The sequence below is a fragment of the Ovis aries genome, chromosome 9 (assembly GCF_016772045.2).
Source record: "Ovis aries strain OAR_USU_Benz2616 breed Rambouillet chromosome 9, ARS-UI_Ramb_v3.0, whole genome shotgun sequence".
NCBI classification, from domain to species: Eukaryota; Metazoa; Chordata; class Mammalia; order Artiodactyla; family Bovidae; genus Ovis; species Ovis aries.
Window position 1 is genome coordinate 83476531 of NC_056062.1, and position 16057 is coordinate 83492587.

General features: G+C 38.9%; 1 protein-coding gene across 5 annotated transcripts in view; it reads right to left on the bottom strand.

Moving 5' to 3' along the window:
* The window catches only part of CIBAR1 (CBY1 interacting BAR domain containing 1), a 24828-nt gene extending 8866 nt beyond the window's left edge, over nucleotides 1–15962 (bottom strand). For 2 of the 5 annotated variants that reach the window (XM_012184140.4, XM_012184142.4), the window contains exons 1-6: nucleotides 15812–15962; nucleotides 15120–15354; nucleotides 12490–12558; nucleotides 9258–9359; nucleotides 7132–7137; nucleotides 5442–5546 (exon numbers count right to left, since the gene is read on the bottom strand). In XM_012184140.4, coding sequence (XP_012039530.2) covers nucleotides 5442–5546; nucleotides 7132–7137; nucleotides 9258–9359; nucleotides 12490–12558; nucleotides 15120–15354; nucleotides 15812–15837 — 543 coding nt within the window. In that variant the 5' untranslated portion in view covers nucleotides 15838–15962. Of the gene's footprint in view, nucleotides 1–5441; nucleotides 5547–7131; nucleotides 7138–8753; nucleotides 8839–9216; nucleotides 9360–12489; nucleotides 12559–15119; nucleotides 15355–15811 lie in introns of all 5 variants that reach the window. The other 3 variants (XM_012184137.4, XM_012184138.4, XM_060393515.1) reach the window with 2 other exon arrangements.
* Between the last annotated feature and the right edge of the window lie 95 nt (nucleotides 15963–16057).

Consider the following 16057-nt stretch of genomic DNA (forward strand, 5'->3'; position numbering starts at 1 on the left):
TGCTATCCCTATCTGTCACTGGAATGACTCCTGATCAAGATCCTTTTCATAGGTCAGAAAATTCCCTTGACAACATATAACTGATGACTTTTCCTATTACATGGGAAACAAATAGAACTGTGAGTTTTCTTTCACATTCTGTACAATTAACTAAGTTCATAGCAACTTCTCTCAGAAAGACAAATACTTTGTAAGGTTTGTATGAAGTCTTTTACTTACTAAGAATTGTGCTACCTTACTAATTAATGCTGCTAAAATTCAGATGGACGTGTTGATAAACCCCACCTCATAATTACTACATTATGAGCAGTGTTCACTATTGTCAATCGTTTCTACCCTCAGGGAGATTTAAGCACCCAGAAGTTCTGCTTCCATCTGTAACAGTTGCCTGAAAACAGGTAACAATAAGAACATTCTTAAAAAAAAAAAGAACGTTCTGTGTCTGTTTCTCCCAGAATATGAGTGGCAACAGTGATTTTTTCCAAGAATTTGTCTCATAAATAGAAGTGTTTGTCAGATAAGCTAACATAGCAGTACCTGAAAACTGTTTTTATCAGAAATAAGGGTGTGGTAAAGTAACCCTTTTAATCTGATTTTTAAGGCTTTTGGGTGTAGGATTTGTGCATCCTTCTTTATCATAAAACATCTCAAATGAGGCTTAACTTTGAAAAGGAAAAATTTGACAGATAAGGAGGAAAGAGAGAATGGAGATTCATAATCCTAACAGATTGGACTTGATTCTTGGAACTCATAATTCTGGGATTTTGATAGAGTTTGTATTAAAAGTGTACATTTTCACAGATGACATGATCTTATATATAGAAAATCCAAAGGAATGTGCAAAAAACTAACAGAGCTAATAAAAGACTTCTGCAGGGTTGTAAGATATAAGGTTAGTACACAAAAATCTATTGTATTTCTGTGTGTTTGCAATGCACAACTGAAATGAAATGAAGTAAACAATTCCATTTATAGTAGCATCAATAATTATGAAATACTGAGGAAACAGCTTAAGAAAGCACAAAACATACATTATTAAAATAAATTAAGGATGCTTTAACTAAATGGAAAAACAGCCCATGTTTCATGGATTAGAAGAGTTCATCTTCAGAAGGCAGTACTACCCAAACTGATCCTCAGATTTGATGCAATCCCTGTCAGAATTTCAGGGGCTCAGACGGTATCTGCTTGCAGTGCAGGAGATCTGGGTTCAGTTCTTTGGAGAAGGGAGTGGCTATGCACCCCAGTATTCTTGCCTAGAGAATCCCATGGACAGGGGAGTCTGTCGGGCAGCAGTCCATGGGGTCGCAAAGAGGAGGACATGGCTGAGTGACCATGCACGCACATGCGCACGCTGTCAGAATCCCAGCTGACCTGGAGAAGCTGATAAGCTGATTCCCAAATTCATACCAAACTACGACAGATGCAGAATAATCAAAAGAATCTTAAAAAGGAACAAAATAGAGAATTTATACATCCCGATTTTAAAACTTACTACAAAGCACTGTTAAAACAGTATGGTACTGGAATAAGAAGAAGGAAATGGCAAACTACTCCACTATTCTTGTCTGGGAAATCTCATGGACTGAGGAGCTTGGTAGGCTACAGTCCATGGGCTCGCAAGAGTCAGATATGTTAGTGACTAAACCACCACCATACCTCAATAAAAGAGAATGGAAGTTCAGAAACAAAACACATCAACTAACTTTCAACAAGAATGTGAGGACTTAAACAGTCTCTTCAACATATCGTGCTGGAACAACTGCGCTGACAGATGGAAAAGAATGGGGTTTACCTTTCAGTTCACGTAATACATAAAAATTAACTCTAACGGATCAAAGGCTTAATAGTGAAAACTGTAACAGTGTTAGAAGAAAACCAGGATAAATCTTTATAATCTCAGATTTGGCAATGGATTCTTAGATAATGACACAGTCCACAGAATTCTACACAGAGTGGGTAGCCTTTCTCTTCTCCAGGGGATCTTCCCAACCCAGGGATCAAACACAGGTCTCCCACATTGAAGGTGGATTCTTTACCAGCTCAGCCACCAAGGAAGCCCAAGAATACTGGAGTGGGTAGCCTTTCCCTTCTCCAGGGGAACTTCCAGACCCAGGAATCAAACCACGATCTCCTGCATTACAGGTAGATTCTTGGCCAGCGGAGCTATCAGGGAAGCCCAAAGATAAACTGGACTTCATCAAAATTAAAAAGCTTTGTGCTTCAAGGGATACCATCAAGATAGTGAAAAGAACTCACAGAATGGAAGGAAATAACTGCAAAACATTCGATAAAAGATTTGCACACAATATAAAAAGAACTCTTAAAAATGAAATAAAAAGAAATCCAATTAAAATAATCTGAATAGACATTTTTTTCTCAAGGAAGATATACAAATGGCCATAAACATCAGCAGGAAAATGCAAATCAAAACCACAGTAAGATACCATTCTACACTCACTAGGATGGCTATAAGGAAAGTTTGGTGAGCAACAAGTATTGGGGAGGATGCAGGGAAACCAGAAGCCTCATCTAATACTGGTGGGAAAATATACTGGCATAGCCATTTTGGCAGTCTGGCAGTTTCTCACACAATTAAAGATAGAGTCACCTTATGAGCCAGCAATTCAACAGGGTATATGGTTGAACGAAAATGAAAAATGTCTAAGAGAAATGAAAATATATCTCAACAAAAACTTCTACATGAATGTTTCTGTCATTAATAATGATAGCGAAAAGGTGGAATATGGTAATATCCATACAATGGAATATTATTCCACCATACAAAGGAATGAGATAGGTATTGATACATGTTATACCAGAGATAAAACTTGAAAGCACGCTAAGTGAAAGAAACCAGTTATGAAAACCATGTATTTTATGATTCCATTCATATGAAAGTACATTCAGAACAGCCAAGTCCAAAGAGACATGAGATTGGTGATAGCTGCTTAGGCCGTGGGTGGGGGCTGTTGGAGCAGGGAGGTAAAAGCTAAAGTGTACTAGGCCTCACTCTGAGATGACAAGAATGTTCTCAAACTGAGTGGTCATGGTCGTAGATACCTGAACATATTAGAAAATGCTGAGCTATATGGTGAATTGTATGGTATATGAATTCTCTCTCCTTTTTTTCCGTTTCCTCCTGTTTTTTCTTTTTTTGTGTGACTGCCACAAGACCTCCGTCTTGTAGGGGCGTGAGACCGCAGGCAGAGAGCGCGGAAGCAGGGTCTCCCCCGTGCACCCTCCACTGGCAGTGCCTCACTCCCTGTCCTGCTGCTTCAGGAGATCCCAGCGTGCAGTCAGGAATTCTACACTCACTGTCTCTGCTCCAGTTTTGTAACTGGTGGTGCTCATGGGATTATAAACCGCCTGTAGAGTTAGCCAGCATGCAAGAAGAACATGGAAGTGAGCCCAAAGATCAAAGATTGCCACATGTAAAAGAGAAGTGTGCAGGCATGAAGAACAGTGGTAGGGTGAGGAATCGGGCTCCCAGGTCAGTAAAGAAGCCGTTAGGTGGCAATGAATCAGGCATATCTCACAAGTCTCCAATCTCCTTTTTTAGATTAAAGCTAATTATTTCAACCTTTCTCTTCCCCCTCAACTTAAGAGATGATGCCGGCAGTTACGTTACGCCCTGCCAGTGCTCCCCCATATTGGCAAAAGGGTTATCTCAGGACAGCCTCCTACGGAGCTCTTCCTGAGCAGCGATCTACATTACACTCTGAGTGCTGAACTGACAGGCTTACTTTTTTTTTTCTTCGACCTTCAGGACCAAAGCAGAGACCTTTGTGCCTGACGATTGGAAAAAATCAAAGTTCTGGAATCCTATGAAACTATGATAGGAAATTAAAAAATATAAAAGGACAAATAAATGTTTCATTGATTGCAGAGAGGAATGGTACAACTAAGTGGCAGATAATGCTGATTTTATTGATAAGGGCATAACTTTTGAAAGAAGGATAACTTGTTAGTAAGTTATGAAAATAACAAAAAATACTTCTCTTTAAAAGCTATTCCAGGAGAATTGCAGTGAGTGAAAAGGCATCCTTAGATGACTTGTTTTAAAGGACACAACATGGTCATAAGTAATCCTCCAAATCTTTCCAAAATATTGATGAAAAAGTCACTGAAGACCGTCTTTAGGTTTGGGGATTTAGGAGGGAGGCTCTGGAGGGAGGGCATATACATATAATTATGACTGACTTGCATTGTTGTATGGTAGAAAGCAATACAACATTGTAAAGCAATTATCCTCCAATTAAAAAAAATACCATCTCAAGCCCAGGAACCTGAATGTCTACTGATGTGTTACAATAAAATAAGGCTATTCTTCCTGTGACACTAAATTACGGTGGATGCAAGTTTATGTGGTTAGCTACTCTTATTTATTCGATAATGTAGGAATTAGAAAGCTACAAGCCAAAACAAGTAGGAACAGTGTTAGGGGAAGCACACTGACTGAAACTGCCCACCCTGTCCAGGCACCATAGTAACCATCGGCAGGAGTTGTTTTATGACAGGAGGTCCTGGTAAGGAACACAGAACTAATAAGCCACCACCAACTGCAAGAGTTCAGGAAAAGACAAAAGGAGACACCCCATGTCCGACCACCTCCCAGAATCCTTCTCTCTGGCATCCATCTCGGCTGAACAAGGCATGCTCCACCAGGGAGGACTCTGAGTCCGAATAAAAAAGACAACCCGGAAACTAATCCCATCACCATAAAACGTGAGACTGCAAGCCATATGACAGAGCTGTTCTCCTGGGTTCCCTTACCCTGCTGCTCTCCACCTGGGCGCCCCTTCCAATAAAATCTCTTGCTTCAGCATGTGTCTTCTCAGACAGTTCTTTTGCGAGTGTTAGACAAGAGCCCAGTTTCAGGCCCTGAAAGGGGTCCCCCTTCCTGCAACAATGCTGTATAGTCATGGAAAGCACAGGTTTTTAAAATGTATAATTGGCTTATAGTTCAGACTTTGAACTGTGGGCTGTGATACTGCCTTATATCTCTGCTTAATCACCTCACTTTCATGGTAATATCCATACAATGGAATATTATTCCACCATTAAAAGGAATGAGATAGATATTGGTACGTAGTATACATAGATGCTACACTATGGGGTTGCTGTAAAGATTAAAAGGTAATTTATGTAAAGTGCCTGGACTAGTGTAGTACCTGATACATAAAAACATAATAGACTTTATTTTTCTGTGGTTAATAGTATTTTTGGTAACATCCGAATATCTGGGCTCTGGTTGGGAATGTAGTCCCTTTATATACTGTTGTTTCCATAAGAAAATAACATTTGATATATTTTGTTTATATCTTTCTCACAAAGACTTGTGTGCTAAAGAAAATCAGTAATTTAAATTTTTCATAAATTTAAATAAAAAATTAATTTAGAATACATATTTTGAACCTTAATAGTTATTTAGTTGTTACCTTTATATCCTTTATTTTCTGCTTTTCGAAATTGTCAATAGTTTCCTCCAGGTGACGAGTTGTTCGGGTAGCATCCATTGTAGCTCTCTGTAATTCAGTTTCTGCCTACAGAGGTATTCCCCAACCAAAGATACAAAAAACAAAAATCGTCAGAATCCATTTTATTGAGTCTTTCTGTAAATGCTACCTTTGTAAATACAGTGTTGGCTTTTTGTAAATGCAGTACTGTAAATGCATTTGTAAATGCAAGACTGGCTTTTTGCCATAACAGTGTAAATCACTCAAAAATACATATTACCACATAAAATAAAGTGATCTATATTATAGACACAGCAGAATAAAAAACTTTAAATTTATCAGATTATATGATTCATGATCTCAAAACAAAATTCCTTCCGTTTCTTTATACAAACCATTTCTTTTCCTATCATCCTTGTTTGATTTACTGTAAAACTATTTTCTATATTTTCTACCGCTTTCCCATATTTCCAATCTCTGCCATTTATTACCCTCTCCTTTTCCTCTCACTCTCTCTCCCCTTTAACCCTTTGTCCTGCCAAAAGACCTGTGACTTAAGTATTTTCAATCTTCTAGTTCTCCAAATGCATGAAATGTTTCTACTGCTATAATATCCTAATCAGGTAGAGTAGAATATACATGTAAAGAAGGTTGAGCACCAAAGAATTGATGCTTTCAAACTGTGGCGCTACAGAAGAATCTTGAGAGTCCCTTGGACTGCAAGGAGATCAAACCAGTCAATCCTAAAGGAAATCAACCCTGAATCTTCATTGGAAGGACTGGTGCTGAAACTGCAATCCTTTCGCTACCTGATGTGAACAGCCTAATGCTGGCAAAGACTCTAATGCTGGCAAAGATTAAGGGCAAGAGGAGAGGGCTTGACAGAGGATGAGATGGTCGGATAGCATCACTGACCCATGGACATGAGTCTAAGCAAACTTCAGTAGATAGTGAAGGACAGGGAAGCCTGGTGTGCTGCAGTCCATGGGGTCACAGAGAGTTGGACATGACTGAGTGACTGAACAACAACACAGAATATACACTACAAATGTTTATTTCAGTATGAATATTCTTATAAGCTAGTAATATTGCACTATTACTACTTAATGCTTATTACAAAATATATATACACAGATATACCAATAACTAATAAATCAGATGGAAAGTCTAATGTTTCGCTTCAAAGTACTCATACTGTTTAGATTCACACTGTATAGTCAGTAGTGGTAGCCACTAGCAACCAGCTATTTACATTTAAATTAATTAAAATTAAAAAGCTGGTTATTCTAGTTGCCATTTCATGAGCTCAACAGCCACATATATAGCTAGTGGCATGTATTTCTCTTTAAAATATCTCTTCCTTAATGACAACAGTTGTCCAAAAATATTTAACATTTTTTGTTGAATAAAACATGTTTTAAAAACATGGCCCAATTTTCTGATTAAGTTCTAATAATGTTTTGTTTCCTATGCTAGTATTATGTTCACTTAAAAGTATCACATATCATTTTAATAATTATTGCATAGAAAAAATCTGCAGTTGTAAGTAAAGTTTTGTGACACATATTATTATACCATTTACACTTGCTTTCTTTTTTAAGAAAATGTATAAATGAAAATAAAAGGGTTTACTACAGGGATCCATCTCTTGACACATCACTTTATTACCCACCTGCGACTGAAATTTTTCATAAAGGAAAAATACCTTTCAAGTAGAACAATTTATTCCAATAAATTAAAATCATATGCTCTGACAGAATTATATCCTTTTGCAATCAGACTATACATTAATTGTAACATATTGATTATATACTCTTAAAACTAGGTTAATTCAGATATACAATTTCAAGAAACTAAGCTTTAAAACGTATTCATATATATCTGTGTGTGTACATTTGCTATAGAGGGTGTAAAGTTTTCCTGCATAATTTTACATGCAAACTTTTACTCATAACCAGTAATCAGAAACAGTTCACTTTATTACTGGGCTTTGGATTTTTTAAAATAACTATCACAGGATTTATTATTTTGAAAAACTCTCTAGATGTTATGATGTGTATTAACCTTTTACTAATGAAAATACTCAAGAGTATTTTTCTAATACAGTTCAACACATGTGACTCATGAAATTCTTTACCATGACTACTTAATTTTGACAGGTGTTTTCCTTCCCCATTTTTTGACAGTTTCATTTTAAAATTTGGAAGGGTAGGTTGAGTTGGTTAAACTAGGAAAGAGTAGGAAGCAGAAGCCACAGCTGGAACATCTGTATGTTAATCTCTTACCACCTTCCAGCAACTATTTTTCATTCCTTTAAGTTTCAAATCCTTTCACTCCAGCATAGAAACTTGCCCAAAGTTACACAGCTATTTTTAGGAAAGTGGATACAGATCTGTATTCCCTCCTTTTGTTGAAAATTCTTCAAAATCATATAACATACTAATTTGGTAGGAGATACTTTTGATTAAAATATTACAATGCTTTATGAATAAGGGTATCAGTGTATTTAATGAAATTGGTCTGAGTGCAAAATGGCCTATAGAAGAGTGAGCCAGATTGGTGTTTTTCAAACTGTGCTGCAGGAAACTTTTCAGAAGCTACCAGGGGCCTTGGGAGGGGTCCAGGTAGTGCACTAGGATTCTTCTTCACCCCAGCCTCTTATACCTCTTTATTTTACATACTGAACTTTAACGTGTTTTTTTTTAATAGTGAGAAGAATTTTAAGGGTCATCCTGGTAAATATTCTCTGATGCTATGACTGAGTATTTTTATATTTATAGTGGATGCATTTATATGTAGACTGTCCTTTATTTTCTAGTATCAGGTTGTCAAAATCATGAGACATAAGAAAGCATGGGGAAAGGAGGCAGCAGGGTAAGCTGAAAGTGAAGTGAAAGTCGCTTAGTCGTGTCTGACTCTTTGCGACCCCATGGACTATACAGTCCATGGAATTCTCCAGGCCAGAATACTGGAGTGGGTAGCCTTTCCTTCTCCAGGGGACCTTCCCCACCCAGGGGTCAAATCCAGGTTCCCTGGATCAAACCCAGGTCTCCCCACATTGCAGGCGGATTCTTTACCAGCTGAGCCACCAGGAAAGCCCCACAGTTAGTTAGTACTTTCTCTACAATTGTACCTATCCCAGTTGCTTACAATTAGTCAGGTGCTATTTTTCTTTCTTTTGTGTAGTTTTGAATAGGCACATTCTAAGTTTCAGAAATAATCATTCTTAACAGAAGAGCCTTGTAACAGTAGACAAGGCTATTAAGACTTGTGTCCAGCTGTGAATCTCAATACCTTGGAATATCCTAAGGGTCTTTGGCTGGAAGTTATAATTGCAGTTTCACAAAGTAGTTGTTTTTTTAAGATGAAAGGAATTTCACTGGGGAAAAAAAACAGTTTGTTCCTTTTCTCAAATGCAGGGCTGAGAAGGCATTGATATATTAGGATTAATGACAGATCTTTAAGTTACTTTTATAATTAATATTTAATCAATCATTTTTAATGTAAAATATCTTAGAATTTTGTATGTACTCTTTATAAAACATCTATACGTATGAGTGTTTTAAATTTTGAGTATCTATTGTGGAAAACAACACAAGAGGACTGATTTAAGTTGTATATTCTCTTTAAAATTAACTAATTTCCACAGTAAGCATTTTAAATGTCTGTGTTTCTTTTCAAACTTTATATTCATATTCTTTGCACATTTAAAGTATAAATGCGTAATTTTCATATATATTTACTTTTTACAGCATACCTTACAGAATATTTTTTTAAAGACCAAAATTCAAAGGATACAATAACATGTCGATCAGATGGGTTTCTCTGACGTGTTCTTTCTAACTGAGTTAACTGTTTAGCTTCTCGATTCCTTGCTGTTAATGTTGCTTTGAGATCATCCTGCAAAAAGGCATTTTTTTTGGTTAATAAATCTCTCTGATTTAAGAATAAAATACACACTTCTTTAAGAATGCAAAAACATTCCCTATTTGATCCAGGCATCATTACCACTGGGATTATTACTATATTACCAGTGTGTGTCTTTGTATGTAAGACTATGTGCATGTGCGTATTTAATATCCTATTAAATAATGACAGAATTGCAGTGCAAAATTATATATATATACACACACACACACACACATATATGTATATACACACACACAAAATTTTGATTATGGTGGTAGGTACATGTGTATACACATTTATGAAAACATTTAAAACAGGAGAATTTTACTGCATATAAATTATACCTCAATAAAATTGATTTTAAATACAGAACTTTTGGAATGTAATATCTACCATGGTGACTAGAATTAATACTACTGTACTGCATTTTGAAAGTTGTTAGGAAACTAGGTCTTAAAAGTTCTTATCACAAGGAAAGTTTTTTTTAACTATGTATTGTGACAGATGTGAACTAGGCTTATTTAATCATTTCACAATATATACAAACATCAAATCATTATGTTGTACTTCAAGAAAAGAATTTAAAAAACAGCTTCGTCACACTGACTTTTAGTTTGCAAGTTATTGCTTGCTTTAAAACAAATATATGAGAATATTTAGTAAAACAATTTCTGTCCATATATTCTTCATGACTATAAATATTAAATATTTTAAAGTTTCCACAATAAACAAAATAATGCTATGATGCTATAGTAGTATATAAAAATACTTCATTATTCTCAAAGTTCTAAGAAATAATGCTTCAGTGTAATAAGAATCACTGAACACTACTCTGTACCTTTTACTAAGTAAGTAAACTATGGACTGAGGTTCGTGACATTGTACAGGAGACAGGGATCAAGACCATCCCCATGGAAAAGAAATGCAAAAAAGCAAAATGGCTGTCTGGGGAGGCCTTACAAATAGCTGTGAAAAGAAGAGAAGCAAAAAGCAAAGGAGAAAAGGAAAGATATAAGCATCTGAATGCAGAGTTCCAAAAAATAGCAAGAAGAGATAAGAAAGCCTTCCTCAGCAATCAATGCAAAGAAATAGAGGAAAACAACAGAATGGGAAAGACTAGAGATCTCTTCAAGAAAATTAGAGATACCAAGGGAACATTTCATGCAAAGATGGGGTCAATAAAGGACAGAAACGGTATGGACCCAACAGAAGCAGAAGATATTAAAAAGAGGTGGCAAGAATACACAGAAGAACTGTACAAAAAGATCTTCACAACCAAGATAATCATGATGGTGTGATCACTGACCTAGAGCCAGACATCCTGGAATATGAAGTCAAGCGGGCCTTAGAAAGCATCACTACAAACGAAGCTAGTGGAGGTGATGGAATTCCAGCTGAGCTCTTTCAAATCCTGAAAGATGATGCTGTGAAAGTGCTGCACTCAATATGCCAGCAAATTTGGAAAACTCAGCAGTGGCCACAGGACTGGAAAAAGTCAGTTTTCATTCCAATCCCAAAGACAGGCAAGGCCAAAGAATGCTCAAACTACCGCACAATTGCACTTATCTCACACGCTAGTAAAGTAATGCTCAAAACTCTCCAAGCTAGGCTTCAGCAATACGTGAATCATAAACTTCCAGATGTTTTAGCTGGTTTTAGAAAAGGCAAAGGAACCAGAGATCAAATTGCCAACATCTGTTGGATCATGGAAAAAGCAAGAGAGTTCCAGAAAAACATCTATTTCTGTTTTATTGACTATTCCAAAGCCTTTGACTGTGTGGATCATAATAAACTGTGGAAAATTCTGAAAGAGATGGGAATACCAGACCACCTGACCTGCCTCTTGAGAAACCTATATGCAAGTCAGGAAGCAACAGTTAGAACTGGACATGGAACAACAGACTGGTTCCAAATAGGAAAAGGAGTACGTGAAGGCTGTATATTGTCACCCTGCTTATTTAACTTCTATGCAGAGAACATCATGAGAAATGCTGGATTGGAAGAAGCACAAGCTGGAATCAAGACTGCTGGGAGAAATATCAATAACCTCAGATATGCAGATGACACCACCCTTATGGCAGAGAGTGAAGAGGAACTAAAAGCCTCTTGATGAAACTGAAAGAGGAGAGTGAAACAGTTAGCTTAAAGCTCAACATTCAGAAAACGAAGATCATGACATCTGGTCCCACCACTTCATAGGAAATAGATGGGCAAACAGTGGAAACAGTGTCAGACTTTATTTTTTTGGGCTCCAAAATCACTGCAGATGGTGATTGCAGCCATGAAATTAAAAGACGCTTACTCTTTGGGACAAAAGTTATGACCAACTTAGATAGTATATTCAAAAGCAGAGACATTACTTTGCGAACAAAAGCCTGTCTAGTCAAGGCTATGGTTTTTCCTGTGGTCATGTATGGATGCGAGAGTTGGACTGTGAAGAAAGCTTAGCGCCGAAGAATTGATGCTTTTGAACTGTGGTGTTGGAAAAGACTCTTGAGAGTCCCTTGGACTGCAAGGAGATCCAACCAGTCCATTCTAAAGGAGATCAGTCCTCGGTGTTCTTTGGAAGGAATGATGCTAAAGCTGAAACTCCAGTACTTTGGCCACATCATGTTAAGAGTTGACTCATTGGAAAAGACTCTGATGCTGGGAGGGATTGGGGGTAGGAGGAGAAGGGGACGACAGAGGATGAGATGGCTGGATGGCATCACCGACTCGATGGACGTGACTTTAAGTGAACTTCGGCAGTTGGTGATGGACAGTGAGGCCATGCTGCAATTCATGGAGTGGCAAAGAGTTGGACATGACTGAGCGACTGAACTGAACTAATTGTTAGTCGCTCAGTCGTGCCCGACTCTTTGTGATCCCATGGACTGCAGCCCTCCAGTGCAGAAAATCTCTGTCCATGAGATTTTCCAGGCAAGGATACTGGAGTGGGTTGCCATTTCCTTCTCCAGGGCATCTTCCCAACCCAGGGATCAAACCCGGTTCTCCTGCACTGCAGGCAGATTCTTTACCAACTGAGCTACAAGGGAAGCCCCTGCTAAAAGGACAGTTATTGGAAACCTTGTATGTTTTGCCAGAATACCTAATAATAATAGAAAAAAATGAATTTACTTACTCGCTTCATTTTTACAATGGTTCCATAAGCTTTCAAAGGTTCAACTACTTTGGCTTCAAGTCTTTCAACCTATTGAGAATTATTATAAAATATAACTGGAAAGAAACATAGACATATCAAAATTTAAATTGTGAAATAAAACCTATGCTGTCTAACCAGACCATAATCACTATACTGATTAACATTTGAAATTTTTAAAATTTCAGTAACATTTATAAGTAAAAATATAATCTCTGGAAATTGGTAAGACTCAGAATCTAAACTCAAATACATTAAAAACTGTGAAGGTGTGCAGTAGCAATCAGAGCTTTGGTAAGTTTTAAGACATCTCAAATTTTATTGCAGCTATACTTTCAGTGTGTTTAACACCTGAATGGACATTTTACATACATTATATCTGAAACGCACAGCCCAACCTTCCAGATAAAGAAATCGAAGCTGAAAAATATAGCATACTGGAAACATTTAAAACAACTGAATCATCAAAAGAAAAAAAGTCTAGAGACCACTGTGTTATTGGTAATTTTTTTTCTGGGAAGACATTTGTAAATTGTCAAAGCTTAAAGAACAAGATAAATGGTCTCAGTGTTCCTGAGCTGTCAAACTATGTGGTCAATCTCTCTTTTATGTGGAATTAAACCGTTTTCTTAAACATTGCAATATTTATCAGATTTTGAGTAATTTCTCCTTTTACTAATAGCACTAGTGGAAGGCACTAAAGAAATGAATTTTTTTTTTAAAGGGAGGTATATAGCTATTTATATAAATATAAGAAAAACAATTCCTGGACCTTAAAATTTTCTTTTTCAGGATAGGTAATACAAGATGACATATATTTAATTGTTTAAAATGAACATGTATTACTTTTGTAGCAGGAAAAAAGCTTTATTTTGCTGATACATGTTTTTATAATCAGTGAGTATATATCACTTTGTAATGATTTTTGTTTAGTTTCTATAAACAATGTATATGAATACTTCATTTTAAAAGATTTTAGGAAATAGAGATCAAGTTCTCACTAAGCATTTAAATATTAGGAATCCTAAAAATAAATCCATGAATATTCAGGATTATTTATTCCATTTCAAATAATCCATACACTGGTTATTCAGTGTAAAGATTAGCTAAATCTTTTTCTGTTCTCCTTTTTGTAGCCTACCTTTTTGTTCATTGTTCTTTAGCACCTCCACCATTTGGTAAGCAAGGGAAATAAAAAGGAGAACACATGTAAATCAATTCACTTTGCTATTCAATAAATAGCATAAAGATTTTCTAGCAAGGGGCACTGAAATTTATTGGCTAAAGTAGGATTTTAGGATTATCTGTGAGTATAAACTACCTATGAAACAGTCAAGTTCCCAGTTACATATAACTGAAAGTTTATTACACACAAAACATCATATGAGAAGAACCCACCGTTTTCCCCCAAAGTAATTAATACTCAAATTTCTGTATCATTAGCAGTTATAGCTTCAAGGATCATTATCTTCTTTTTTATTTCAAGGTTTTTTTTTTTTGATAATTCAAATCTGTTTTAGACTTTTAAAAAGGACCAAAGGCACAAAAGAAGTAATACAGCTCAAAAACTGGGCAACTTCTGACAAGTTAAAAGTTAAAGTGAAAACTTCTGACCTGAGTCTTGAACCTTCAAATAAATACACGTGAAAGTGCTAACGAGGTATTAAAAGTAATGGGCTGGGCTTTCCTGGTGGCACAGTGGATAGATAGGTGTCCAGGCGCCAATGCAGGGGACACGGATTCGATCCCTGGAGTGGGAAGATCCCACACACAGCGGAACTACTAAGCCCACGTGCCAGCAACCACTGAGGCCGCCTGCTACAACTACTGAAGCTCTTGGGCCTAGAGCGCCACCTCCGCGACAAGAGAAGCTACGGCAATAAGCCCGGCCGCTGCAAGGAAGAGTAGCCTTCCTGGCCCCAACTAGAGACACCCCAGGGAGCAATGAAGACCCAGCGCAGACAAAAATAAATAAGTAAATAAAATTTTAAAAAGTAAATGGGATTTAACATTTAAACAATTACAACGCCATCGCTTCCCACCTCTCCTTTCTGGGTGGGGTGGTTCAGTTCAGTTCGGGGAACTTCACAAAATTTCACTGTTGATTGTAAAAGAAATCAGTGCACTTTTCCCGCCCCTCGCTCCTCTCAATGAAACACAGCTCAACTTTCCAGTGCACGGAAGCAGCAACAAAGATCTCTTGTCCAGTTACTACTTATCCATACACAGTACCACTCCCAATATCTTCCATCTCCAGATACACTACTTTAAAATATACCTACCTGCATACAAGACACAAGCCATTGCTCCTTTTGTTGCCTCGGGTACTATGTTTACTATCCCCTGTAAACAGCCACCCCTTTGGCTAAAAGCTGGCAAATGAGGTGGGGAAATTCAGGACTTCAAGACACCCTAGAGGTTAGTTTGCAAACGGTAAAAATTACAGGAAGCTTCCCTTTAATAAGACTCACACAGCGCTACCGACATGACAATGCACGTTTATCATCAAGTGTGTGATCGCCACTGCAGCTGGGTAGATTACAGGTCTTCACGGCTCCGTCCACCACTTCAGGGCTCACTCATTAACAGGACGCTGTGACCTCATTCCATACCTCGGCTTGTCGATAATCCTGAAGTTTGGCAAACTCGTCCGCAAAGTTTTTCAGGCCCTGCTTTAAATGCGGGGTCTCGGTAGAGGCATACACGTTGATTTCGTTCACCAGGAGGTCCGCTTTGTCTCTCAGTCGGGCGGTTTTCCGCACGTAAGCAGCAAAGATCTGGCACAGCTCTCCGAAATGTTTCTCCACATTGGTGACAGCATCTTGCAGTTGTCTGGTCTGAGCGTCCCTAGAGAGAAAGGAGACACAAAAAAGGCAAATCATTCTCATCTGATGAGATGAGATGACTTCATCTTCGCGTTACACGTGATGACGCCAACATTCCCGGGGGGCGCAGTTTGCAGCTTCGCCGGCGCAAACCTTGAAGCAACCCCTGCGTCTCCTCCGGGCCCCCATTCCGGGCCTGGCCTGCACATCCCGCAGTGCAGGCGCCCCGAGCGGCCCCGCTGGATCAGCAGCAGTGCTGGGCCGGCGCCCGGGGACCGTGTTGGGGACGCGCCGCCGGGGCCCGCCGCGGCCCAGTGTGGTCGGCCCAGAGCGCGGCGGGCGCCGCTCGGAGCCCGATCTGAGGGCCCGAACTCGGTCCGGTGGCTCAAGGAGGAAGGCTCCGCGCCCCGACCCGAGCCCTCGCGTGTGTGTGTATGGTTGGGGGACCCTGGGCCGCTGCGGGCCCCTGCGGCCGTTACCGGTTTTCCAAGCTGCGCCTCAACATGCTGCCTCGCTCACGGCTGGAGACCCCGGGCTGAGACCCAACGACAGGGTCTCGGCGCCCGGACGTGCGGCGGGGCGCGAGAGCCCGCCCTGTGCGCCGCCGCCGCCAAGAGGGCCTCGGAGTTTCCACGGCAACGCGGCGCGCGCCCCCGCGGCCGGCGTCCGGAAGCGCGGGAAGGGCCCGGATGCGGGCACGCGCGGGGCGCGCCCACCCGCGTCCT